Source organism: Chaetura pelagica, unplaced genomic scaffold (assembly GCF_000747805.2).
Source record: "Chaetura pelagica isolate M959 unplaced genomic scaffold, ChaPel_1.0 scaffold549, whole genome shotgun sequence".
NCBI classification, from domain to species: Eukaryota; Metazoa; Chordata; class Aves; order Apodiformes; family Apodidae; genus Chaetura; species Chaetura pelagica.
The window spans coordinates 76832-90375 of NW_009954625.1; the positions used below are offsets into that span (position 1 = coordinate 76832).

Below are 13544 nucleotides of genomic sequence, written 5' to 3' on the forward strand. Positions count from 1 at the left end.
GAGGCGGGGTAGGTGGCTGCGTGTTGCCGCGCGGGGGTGCTGAACGAGCGCCATCTGCTGATCCGAGGTTAGAAGCGGCGGCGAGAAAAGTGCCGGCGGGAAGGTGACATCGCCAAATTGTCCTAGACCCTTGCAACCAGAAACATCTCGGTCTCTTCTGAATCTCTCTCCTAATTCTAGTTAATGTCAGAAAAGGTGACCCTGGTATCTGACAGCCTCATACGCAATCATCCTCGAACCCCTTTCAGTTTATCACAACTCCTACTGTACCTGCTTAACTGAGAAAGTGAGCTGCTGGCCAAATCACTGGACTGAGGCAAGCTGGGCAACGTTGCTGGGTGCTGTGATGCTGAAGGCAGAAGTGAAGCTGTGGTGGATACCATGCTAGGCAGAGAACCAGCAGAAGGTAGTGAAGGAGAAGGCTCTGTCTTAGGCGCTGGAACTGATGAAGTAGCTGCAATGAGTTAAAAAGAGGCATTCAAGGACAAATTCTAGCATATCTGACATCCCAGAATGTATTCCTGGATCCAGGAACACAACTGTATCCTCCCCGCAGTTTAAAAAAACCTGACCATTAAGAGCCAGTAACAGTATCAAACAATCTGGCTATTAATGAAAATTCAAACAGCAACAGAACTATCATTTTTTCCCTTTAAGGTCTTAATCTACAATAGATTTATAATTTTCACTACAGTCTTCTGCACTTAACCCCCCACTATCTGAATTACTAACTTTTTTCTCACAAGTCAATCCTCATTTTAAAATTCCTTTCATTTGGTTCCTCAAACAAAAGTAATTTGTGCTTTTCTAGGCACTGTACAAATCTGCTTTTCTTTTTTTCTGCTTCTTTTTTTTCAAATCTCTACAGCTCTGCTTCTTCATTCCATCCTACACAGCACCTTTGATGTTTGAGACTTAGATCACTGGAGTACAAGGGCACATACAATTTACCAGTTTGGAGAACAGAGTCAAATGTGTAATGCAGTAAAATAAAAGAAGCAACAATAAAAGGCCAGAATTGAGCACAACATTAAGCACTTATAATGGTAAGAAAAATTGTTTTAAATTGTCTTACTTTATTTGACCTAGATAACAAAAAGCGTTCAGCATTAATATTACTTTTTTAGGCTATACAGAGTAGAACTTGGTTACCACAGATGTGCCTTTCCAAAGAATCACTATACTGTAATAAGACACTGAACAACTCTACTGCCCAACATAATTTTCTGCTGTTTCTACACTTATCTCTTGTCCTCCAAAGATAATACACAGAATTAGAGGCACCCACCCACCAATAAAACTCAAGAGAGTTGAGCCCTGCCTTCTGCTGGGCCATGCTTCCATACCACATCAGAGACCACTACCCACTACCACTACTAATTTGCAATGCACATTAAAACAGCCTTAGAATAGTCACCTAATAAAAGTGAGATATGTGCTTGGAAGTTACACATCACAGTTTGTTCACATTATTGGTTTAGTTTCCTTGCTAAATGACCCAGGTCAGGTTGCTCAATTGGATGCTATGCAAAGAGAAATTAAGAGGTCTTGGCCTTAGCAATAAGTATTAGGGTAACTGACAACAGAGAAGGCAATTCAAGTGACAAACAGAAACATAGTTATGAAGAAGGCAACTATATCACCTTATATCTCCTGGCAAGATAAATATAAAACTAAGTACATAACATTTACAACTCTCAATACAATTAGAACAGGGTTCCCTTCTTGAAGTAAAAGTAGATATCCTCAATACAAGGGACAGAATCACCATCTTCATTAAGACCCTTTACAAGATGCCTGAACATGATGTGCAAGACAAAGTGTTGCAAATTAAGTTTATTTAACTGTATTATTTTAATATATATTTTATCTTTATGTATCTTTTAACTGTATCATTTTGTCTGAATAGTCTAGCTTAGCATCAGTAGCTAAAGTTACTGAAGCCTTAAGCCACAAGCTGTGAACTTTCACCTAGAGAAGTTGAACTTATCTTAAACTGTTGCTTAATTAAGTGAAAGAAGGTCCTGAGACCAGTGCAAACTGGAAGATAAGAAGGCTACAACTGTCAGCAGAAGCTGCAACCCATCTAGATAAGAACAGCTAATGGCCTGCCTGAAGACAGAGAAAGAATCCAATAAGGAACAAGCCCCAAACCAGAAAATTACCATTGACCAAGAGATATGTGCAAGGCACATGAACAGTGTGTGAAGAACAGGTGTATAGATTGTAAGGGTATAAATGCCTAGTGATTTCTTTGTTCTAGGTCCCTCTCTGGAGGCACCCAGCTCGAGCTGCTCTTATGGCTGCCCATTCAATTAAATTATTTATTTTCCTGTAATCTAATGGCTGAGACCCTGTTGCAGGAAACCTGTGGCAAAGAAATTTATTTAACAACAGAAAACCAAGAGACAAGTAGGATGGTCAGAATTATAAATCACCAGTCATGCTTTAAACTAAGGGTTTAGGAAGCATGAGATCTGGATATTAAAGGACAACAGCAGCAAAGATGAGATGAACAAGAATATTATCAGCACATAGAGAAGGGAAAAGGTCAGTACTTTCAAATGTTAAGAAGAGAGAATTTAAAAATAGTTTGGATGCATGACATAGATACATGGAAGAAGACTGATTCCAGTTTATGTGCTGGAGATACAGAAAAAACCCAAAGTGTTCTCAAAAGAAACTGGCATGGAAAAAGGGACTAATAAAGCCATTAAAGAATAATTATAAAAATATTAAGAATTATCACATCTTTGTTTTCCATAGCAAAAAGACAAGTCCTGAAGTGAATTTCATAAATTGTTTATTAATTCTGTACAAGAGAGTAAGAAAGTTTTCCACTGAAAAATTGTATTTATATATAACAAACTTTTAAGAGGTAACTCTTTGGGTATATACACTCCTTCTCATTTAAATTGAACTTTGCACTAACAAAACACTGTTTACAGGTCTGAGTACTCAACTTCTTTCTACTCAGAAGTATAAAATAAAAAGGCTGTCCCACTAATGAACTCTCTCCTCTGTTTAAGAGGAGAATAGACCTAAAATTGAAGTGTTGGAATTCCAAAAGATGTTAATTCACATTGCTGCCTTTGAAAACTTCCACGGAGCAGCACATAAAGGTCAAAAGAGTGAATATTTGTTATCTTAACTCCAGGAAGAGTGCTATAGGGGTGCTACAAGTAAAATAGCACTTTAAAAACAGGCCAAAATGAAGATAACAGCAATGCCTGTATCAGAGCCAGTACTGTGTTATTGTTACTCCACTGAAAGGTAGCAAGCCACCTGGCAAAAGGAGCATGTTAGTCACATTGATTTCCCAGAGGCTTGTCACAGGACATAAGTAGCAGTATACCCAGTGAGAGGTGCATTCAAAAAAAATGACTGCTTCATTATAGCTAAATGGATAGGAAGAATTGCTAAGAAACTTTATATTAAGTTTTATTTTCTATTTTATTTTAATTTAATTTTATATTGATTTTGACAGATAAATTCAGAAGAAAAAACAGCAGCACAGCAACTTCTCTGTCTGTAGATTTAATAGGGCTGCTTTCATACTTCCATTTTAGTCAAGAAGCAAGCCTGTATTCTGGGCTGCATCAAAAGAAGCATGGCCAGCAGGTCAAGGGAGGGGATTCTCCCCCTTTGCTCTGGGGAGACCCCACCTGCGGTGTTGCGTCCAGTTCTGAAGCCCCCAACACAAGAAGGACATGGAGCTGTTGCAGTGAGTCCAGAGGCGGGAAGGGACAACTCTCCACTGCCAACTCTCTGCCAGGACCCCAGCACAGTCACGTGTCATCTGCTGATCCACGGAGAGTTGTCCCAGAATAGAGATGTCCCAGTGGAGAGTTGGCAGCAGAGAATTGTCCTAGGCCCATCCAGAGGAGGCCACAAAGATGATCTGAGCACTGGAGCAGCTCTGCTCTGGAGACAGGTTGAAAGAGTTGGGGGTGTTCAGCCTGGAGAAGAGAAGGCTCCAGAGAGACCTTAGAGCACCTTTCTAGTACCTGAAGGGGCTACAGGAAAGCTGGGGAGGGACTTCTTACAAGGGCAGTGAGTGATGGGATGTGACAGAACAGTTTCAAACTGGAAGAGGAAAGATTTAGGTTAGACATTAGGAAGAAATTCTTTCCTGTGAGGGTGGTGAGACACTGGCCCAGGTTGTCCAGAGAAGTTGTGAATGCCCCTCTCTGCCAGGTTGGATGGCTTGGAGCAATTTGGTCTACTGGGAGGTGTCCCTGCCCATGGCAGGGGGGGGTGAATCTAGATGATCTTTAAGGTCCCTTTCAACCAAAACCATTCTGTGATTCTATGATTCTTTATCCTATGCAAGTACAAAATAAACTCAAATGACTCCGCCAAAAAATCACCAGTGAAAACAATATAAAACTTTAAACCACATGTCAGTGCTACACCTGTGTACACAGCAAATAGTAAGGAAAGATCAGAAAATCCTGTGCACAACCCAAGCTTTATAAACTTACTGTCAAGAGTTGCCTGTGTTCTAACGCTGCTGTGCCCGTTCTGTAAACAAAGGAGAAATGAATTAATAAATCATCTTAGAAGTATATATAATTTTCAGACTGAATCACACATTATGTTTTATGCAAAATTCTATATTCATTCTATATTGAAAGACAAAAAAGGCAAAAAATAACTTTTTACTGCCTTTAACAAAACTACGTAATAAATTGTCTCAAATGCAAGGTATCCTGAACATACAGAATCCCATACACTGCCCATACTACACCCATCAGCAGGAGAGCTTCCCATGTACTGTAATTAACATAAACTTCAGATTCACACCGATATGAAAGAAAGAACTGCATTATCATATAGGAAATGGTTGTGCATTTGATCTAATGCAACTCACAATTTTAACTATCCAAGTTACACAGAGATGCCAATTTTTTTCCATTGAAAGATAAGACTTGAGAAGCACCAGTTGTTTTTTGGATAACGCTGGAGTACAGAAGTGGATAGTCTATGCTTGATCCTCACCAGTACATATGAACTAGTGCAGAAGTGTGACTGAGCCATCACATAACAAAGGCCAGAAGTAAATAAACTTACAAATTCTCACAAGTTCCTTAAACGTTTAATTAAGTTCTCTTAAAAAAACCCTACATTCAAGAGAGAGATCCTCTCTGTCCTAGATTAGACCTCTCCCTATGTTTTTTTAAAATAAAACATGAAACTAATTTCCACTGCTGTTTAAATCCAACAAAAGAGTAATGTTGGAGGGGCACAAACAGTTTGGGATCCATTTGCTAGGTGCCATATAAATTTAATAAATAATATACCTTTGGATAAAAACTGTTACTGCAAAATACCATGACTAATATTTACACAGAAAAATAGTTCATTTTTAAAAGCTAAGCTTCAGGGAAGGAAATTCAACTACAATGTTAAGTGTTACTAAGAAAAAAGGTTAAACAGCAGTTTAAGATGTCAAATCCCATAAAATTAGAGGCTCTCATATCCCAAATACAGAAATGGCTACACAGTAGGAAAATAAAAAACATAACAGGGTGGATTTGGGAAACAAAAATACCACTTGGCTTAGTTAAAATATTAACATAGCAGACTAATACAAGTCTAACACGGATAAGAATATTTCACCTTTTTCATGGTCTTATTTCTGAAGTTCACTCACCATAACTGCAACAAGGGTTGACTCAGACGGAGCCATGGAGCTTTGGTATGCTATCCCGCTATGTACAGAAGTCTGATCATAGGAGGAAGTTTTTACTGGGCTAGTGCTCTGGGATGAGCAGGTCAGACTTGAAGAGGTGATGGCAGAGGTTGTGTAGGTGGACTCCTGTACCTTATTGGATATTGGCAAAGAGGTATTCAAAGGATCACTGAAAAGAATAAAAATTATTTATCAACTTGGTCAATGACATCTCAAAAACCATAAAAAAATCAGCTCCTATACAGTTACCTAGAGTTACCTTAAACATGTAGTCAAATCTACATTATTTATACTATATTATGAGAAACACCCAGTCTTTGTTTACAATAGAATTCTAATGTTAGAGTAGCAGTCTAAAAGAATTAACTATGCAAAGAGGAAAAAATAAAACATGCAGGAAGCTTTTTACTGAAGCCATTTTTTGAATGAATAAGGAAGAAAAAATGGGTTACTGGTACACTGGCATTTATCACTGGCTACTTTAGCATTTCAGTAAGAGCTTCTGCATACTGAAAGCCTGGCTTCTTTGCTCATTCCATAAGAGCATAAAATCTGGAATCTGGTGCCAATCTACTGCCACACATATATGGTACAAAGGTCATCTATTCTGGATCAAAATCAGAAAAATTCAGGTTGTGAGGTACAAACCCTCAAACAAATTTGAAAATCAGGACAATTAAACATGAGAAAGCAATTCTATAAAAGGTTATTTACATTCATGTCATCTCCAGCTTCACATCAACCCATCAAGGAAGATTTTGATTGTCATTAGAAAACAAATTTCTCCTTTAAGATGCCATCCACAGAAAACAGCCTTACAAGTCATCGTATTTCCCCCTCCACAGGTAACTGTGCCTTGATGTTTTTAGCACAAACTTGACCCCTTAAAGAAGACGTAAGAACGCACAAGGGGAACTCACACATACTTTACAGATTTTGAGTACAAGCTATTGTTGGTTGCCTGGCTGGTATTCTCACTGCTTGAAGTTGATCCAAACTCTGGGAGTGCAGGCTCTGATCCAAACTCCAGAGCTCCAAATTGAACATTTAACCCTGTCATATCTGCTGATCCAGGCATCTCCACTGCAGAGGCAGGAATCTTAAAGGAGGAAAAAAAATATTCCATAAGTCCTTTGAGTTCACTATCTGTATTAAAGATATCAGTAACTAACAACCTCTGCTCCCTTAACTACAGGCTTCTTCAGTTACTGCCTCAGCCTTCATTGCTAACTAGATCCACAACAACCCCCCAGTTTACATCACATAAGTTAACTACATTCTTGTAACCTGAAACTGATTTGTTGATTCTGTGTCCTGATCTGGAGCAGAAAGAGTAAGCCTCTACAAGTAAGTATTCTACAATATCAAAGTGTCATCTGTGTCCATCCCCTTTCAGTCAACATTCATCTTGTGGCTAATAAGTCAATCCAAAATCACTCAACAACAGTAATCTTCCACATAGAGCAATCAGATATGTGTGTGGAAAATCACTGTATTTTGGACCTAAAAACCACCAAGCTTAAAATTTCCTGCTTTATAAACAAGAAAAAGACCATGGTCTTAGCTCTCCTTCTCCCTAACAACTTATATATAGAATAGAAACATAGAATCATAGAGTCATTTCAGTTGGAAAAGACCCTTAAGATGATTTGAGTACAACCCTTAACCTAGCACACTGCCACTAAACTATGTCCCTCAGCACATCTATATGTCTTTTAAATACCTCCAGGGATGGTGATTTGACCACCTCCCTGGGCAGCCTATTCCAATGTTTAATTACCCTTTCACTGAAGAAATTGTTCCCAAGATCCAATCTAAACCTCCCCTGGCACAACTTGAGACCATTTCCTCTTCTCCTATCCCTTGTTCCTTGGGAGAAGAGATCGACCCCCTGGCTTCAACCTTCTTACAGAGAGTTGTAAAAAGCAAGGTCTCCCCTCAGCCTCCTTTTCTCCAGGCTGAACACCCCCAGGTCCCTCAGCTGTTCCTCCTAAAACTTGTTCTCTAGAACTTTCACCAGCTTGGTAGCTCCTCTGGACACGCTCCAGCCTCTCAATGTCCTTCTTGTTGTAAGGTGGCCAAAACTGAACACAGTCCTCGAGGTGCGGCCTCACCAGTGCCAAGTACAGGGGGACGATCATTTCCCTAGTCCTGCTGGCCACACTAGTGCTGATACAAGCTTTTATATGTTTATTTGTTTATTAAGGACAAGCCACTACTCAATTACCCACCTTGGATGCTGGAGTTATCCTCCGTTTTGGTGGTTTTATCTGTTTCTGCTGGGTTTGATGGGCAGTTGCTGTCTGGTTATCCACAGATATAGTGGGGAGCTGTAACATTTTGGTAACAGCTGTAGAGGTGTCAACTGGTGATGGCTCGTGGAGTTTTACCTGGGAGGAGAAAGACTCCAGCCCAGGAGGAGGAACAGGGACTGCCTGTGTTTGTCGTTGCTGTCGCTGGGTCAGCTGGCTCAGAACTGGGGATGGCTCAGGCTGGGATTTAAAGTCTGGTCAGAGTTGGGAAAAAAAATATCAAAATTAAAGCATTAAACTCTGCTATTCATGCTTCTACTCTTTATGAAAGAACCCAAGTGACCAGACAGACTTGACTGTAATGATGTTATAGAGTGAACAAGTCTCTTTCAGACATCATGAGTTTCACATGGAACATTACCACTGCACTAATAAGGTCAACATTTGATATTCTCAATTTTTGTCACCGTTTGACTCAGGTCTGACATCAATGCTCTCGATCCCCTGCCCCTCCCACCCAGGTAGGGAAGGAGAGAGAGAAAAAGAGAGAGACTTGGCTGGATTGAAAACTCAACTACACAGCTTTAATTAAAACACTAATGATATAAGAAAATATGTACAATTATATACAAAGATGTTCAGGTATGGGCAAAAGCCTCTCACCTCCCCCCACCCCCAGCAACTCCCCCAGCCCTCCCCTCAGCTGGAACAGTCCCGAGGAATCCCGGAGCTGCTGCTGGAGAAAGCACAGAGTGATGAGGGTCAGGAGAGCTCGAGCCTGGGGAAGGAATTAGCCAATGAGGTTTCATAGTCCATGGCAAATGATTTTACAGAACTCCAAGGAGATCCTAGGGTTGCAGATTAGAAGCCTGACATCCATTATAGGAAACATACCAGCTAAAAAGAGATGTAACATGAATAAAAGTATTATTAGTGCTAGAATGATGTTAAGGCACAGAGCAAAACAAATGTTAGCGTTTAAAAAGGACTTATATATTAGACAGAAGTGTCGTATATATGATATCTTTTGCCAAATAAGCATATTTACTACACTAATTCAAGGTATTGTAAGGTACAACCTGTAGAAAAGAAAAATCTAGGTTACCATAGCTCACTGAAACCAGATAGCATCTACACCAAATATTACCGAAACATTTCAGAAAGCAGAAAACCAAAGATGATTGCTCAATAAGGACTCTACGAACTTCATAGTTCTAGTAATCCTTAATAAACCCACACTTAATCCCCAGTCCATTAACTGTTGGCCTAGCTTAAATCCCTCTTTCCTCATAATTGATACTTCTTAACTTGTAAGATTCACATCTCAAAATCAGAAGTCAAAGTAGAAAACTAGTATGACTTATAACTTTTAAGTTTATACTGCTGGGCTCATCTACAGCCTCTTGAACATTAGATACAGATAAATCACCCATAAAGCAAAAAAGTAGATACTAAGTCACTCTCCTGAACAGAAGTCAGTTAATGGTGACAGATAAATGTTGCCATCTACAAAAAGTTTTCACCTCCAGTGTTCCCCCAGATTACCTTCTCTGTTTCTCTTCCAAATCTATCAGTCCACTGATAGCAACATGCCTTGGTCTTTGTTTCCAACATTAGACCAAATGTATAACTTATAGAATCATAGAATCATAGAATCATAGAATCTTAGGGGCTGGAAGGGACCTCGAGAGATCATCTAGTCCAACCCCCCTGCCAGAGCAGGGTCACCTAGAGTACATCACACAGGAACTCATCCAGGTGGGTTTTGAATGTCTCCAGTGAGGGAGACTCCACAACCTCCCTGGGCAGTCTGTTCCAGTGCTCTGTCACTCTCACAGTAAAAAAATTTTTTCGGATATTCACCTTGAACTTCCTATGCTCCAATTTACACCCATTACCCCTTGTCCTATCACTGGTCATCACTGAGAAAAGCCTAACTCCGTCCCCCTGACACTCACCCCTTACATATTTGTAAACATTGATGAGGTCACCCCTCAGTCTCCTTTTCTCCAAGCTAAAGAGACCCAGCTCCCTCAGCCTTTCCTCATAAGGGAGATGTTCCACTCCCTTCATCATCTTCGTAGCTCTGCGCTGGACTCTTTCGAGCAGTTCCCTGTCCTTTTTGAACTGAGGGGCCCAGAACTGGACACAATACTCCAGATGTGGCCTCACCAATGCAGAATAGAGGGGGAGGAGAACCTCTCTTGACCTACTAACCACACCCTTTCTAATGCACCCCAGGATGCCATTGGCCTTCTTGGCCACAAGGGCACATTGCTGGCTCATGGTCATCCTCCTGTCTACCAGGACCCCCAGGTCTCTTTCACCTACACTGCTCTCCAGCAGCTCAGCCCCCAACTTGTACTGGTACATGGGGTTGTTCTTCCCCAGATGCAAGACTCTACACTTGCCCTTCTTGAACTTCATCAAGTTTCTCCCCGCCCAACTCTCCAGCCTGTCTAAGTCTCTCTGAATGGCAGCACAGCCTTCTGGTGTGTCAGCCACTCCTCCCAGCTTAGTGTCATCAGCAAACTTGCTGAGGGTACATTCTATACCCTCATCCAGGTCGTTGATGAAGATGTTGAACAACACTCGTCCCAGTACCGACCCCTGAGGGACTCCACTAGTCACACACCTCCAACCAGATTCTGCCCCATTGACTACAACTCTCTGACTCCTTCCTTTCAACCAGTTCTTGATCCACCTCACTGCCTGATCACCAAAACCATACTTGATCAACAAGGATGCTTGTGCTATGCACAAGTCTCAGGGAAAGTTGATAGGTACAATGGTCTGTTAAAAGCTACCCTGAAGGCAATGGGTGGTGGGACTTTCAACAATTGGGACAAACATTTAGCAAAAGCCACCTGGTTAGTTAATACCAGGGGATCCATCAATCAGGCTGGTCCTGCTCAGTCTGACCTTCTACATGCTGCAGATGGGGATAAAGTCCCTGTGGTATGTGAAAGGAATCTGTTGGGTAAAAGCATTTGGGTCTATCCTGCTTCAGGCAAAGGCAAACCTGTCAGGGGTGTTGCTTTTGCTCAGGGACCTGGACATACCTGGTGTGTGATGATGGAGGATGGTGAAGCACAATGTGTACCTCAAGGTAATCTGACTCTGGGGGAGAATCCTTATTTTGACAGCTGGTAAAATATAGAGCTTATATGTAATATATGGTATGGAATAAGGGGTGAGGTGTTGCTCCACTCACTGCCAATTCCCCACAGGCAATGCTGCTGCCACCCGTGATGCTGCCAATACCAGTGCTGCCGAGACCACCGCTGGTACTACTACAAAAACAAACAGCTGTGGGCAAGCATTATTTAGCTGTCGTCAAAAATATGAAAACAAAACTATCTATAATAGATTACATAATATTATCACACATTAGGCCTCAAAAACTGTTACCGATTAGTTTGATCAAACACTGCAAGTTTCACTGTAACTACAGGCCCTGGTTCTCATGGGAGACTTCAACCACCCTGACATTTGCTGGAAAGGCTACACAACCAGGTGCACACAGTCCAGGAGGTTCTTGCAGAGCATCGATGATAACTTTTTGACACAGGTGGTCAAAGGGCCAATGAGGAGTGGGGTGCTGCTGGACCTTGTACCAACAAAGAAGGACTGGTTGGGGATGTGAAGGTTGGGGGCAACCTTAGCTGCAGTGAGCATGAGATGGTGGAGTTCAGGATCCTGCATGGAAGAAGCAGAGCAATAAGAAGGATTGCAACCCTGGACTAACTTTGGCCTCTTCAAGGAACTACTTGGAAAAATTCCATGGGTTAGGGCTCTAGAAGGTAGGGGGGTCCAAGAGAGCTGGTTAATATTCAAGCATCACTTCTTGCTAGCTCAAGATCAGTCCATCCCAATGAGTAAGAAATCAAGCAAAGGAGGAGGCAGCAGACCTGCATAGATGAGCAAGGAGCTTCTGGAAAAACTCAAATGGAAGAAGGAAGTTTATGTAGAAAAAGGGACTGTGATCACTTGGAAGGAATACAGGAACAGTCAGAGTATACAGGGATGCAACAAGAGAAGCTAAGGCCTGCTTGGAACTAAAACTGGCAAGGGGTGTCAAGGACAACAAGAAGGGCTTCTTCAACTACATCAGTAGCAAAAGGAGGACTAGGGAAAATGTGGGCCTGCTGCTGAATGAGGAGGGTGCCCTGGTGACAGAGGATACAGAGAAGGCAGAGTTACTGAATTTCTTCTTTGCTTCAGTCTTTACTGCTAAGGCTGACCCCTAGGTATCCCAGACCCTGGAGGCAAAAGAGAAATTCTGGAGAAAGGAAGACTTTCTCTTGGTTGAGGAGGATTGCATTAGAGATTATTTTGGTAAAATAAATACCCACAAATTTGTGGGCCCCAATGGGATGCATCCATGAGTGCTGAGGGAGCTCACATATGTTATTGCTGAGCCACTCTTGATCATCTTTGAAAGGTCATGGAGAACAGGAGGGGTGCCTGAGGACTGGAAAAAAAAGTGTCACTCCAGTCTTTAAAAAAGGCAAGGAGAACCCAGGAAACTACAGGCCAGTCAGCCTCACCTCCATCCCTGGTAAAGGGATGGAACAACTCATCTGGATGTCATCTCGAAGCACATGGAGGAATAGAAGGTTATCAGTAGTCAGCATGGATTCACCAAGGGGTGACCAATCTGATAGCCTTCTATCATGGCATGACTGGCTGGGTAGATGAGAGTAGAGCAGTGGATGTTGTCCACCTTGATTTTGGCAAGGCTTTTGACACAGTCTCCCATAACATCCTCATAGGTAAGCTTCGGAAGTGTGGGTTAGATGAGGGGACAGTGAGGTGGATTGAGAACTGGCTGAACAGCAGAGCTCAGAGAGTTGTTATCTGTGGCGCAGAGTCCAGTTGGAGGCCTGTAGCCAGCAGTGTTCCCCAGGGGTCAGTACTGGATCCTGTCCCATTGAATATATTCATCAATGACCTGAATGAAGGGACAGAGTGCATCCTCAGCAAGTTCACTGATGACAAAAACTGGGAAGAGTGGCTGAACCACTAGAGGACTGTGCACCCATCCAGCATGACCTGGACAGGATGGAGAGTTGGGCAGAGAGCAACCTCATTAAGTTCAACAAGGGCAAGTGTAGGGTCCTGCACCTGAGGAGGAATAACCCAAGCACCAGTACAGATATCATGGTTTGAGTCCAACATGAAAACAAAGGAACAGCCCCATGGCCGTTCACTCAACTCCCCACACACACACACACACACTGGGATGAGGAGGACAAAGCTCCTGGGTTGAGACAAAGGACAAGGAGGGTTCTTCACCGATTAAGGTACTGGGCAAAACAGACTCAACTTGGGGAAAAAAATAAGAATGTAATGTCACACTAATCAAACACACACAGGACACAGACACACACAGAGCAGGGCTCACACACGTTACCCCACCCCTCCCTTCTTCCCAGGCCCAAATCCCTTTGTTCCCGGTTTCTCTCCCTCCTTCCCCCCAGCAGCACAGGGGGATGGGGATGGGATTTAGAGTCAGTTCACAGGCTGGTGGTTCCTGCTGCTCCTTCCTCCTCAGGAAGAAGGATTCCTTACAGTCCTTCCTTACTTCCCCACAG

General features: G+C 42.1%; 1 protein-coding gene across 1 annotated transcript in view; it reads right to left on the minus strand.

Moving 5' to 3' along the window:
- The window catches only part of LOC104395823 (ubiquitin-associated protein 2-like), a 103751-nt gene that overhangs the window by 32792 nt on the left and 57415 nt on the right, over positions 1–13544 (minus strand). Inside the window, 5 exon segments of the mRNA XM_010005568.1 lie at positions 271–454; positions 4485–4524; positions 5657–5864; positions 6622–6794; positions 7927–8201. Coding sequence (XP_010003870.1) covers positions 271–454; positions 4485–4524; positions 5657–5864; positions 6622–6794; positions 7927–8201 — 880 coding nt within the window.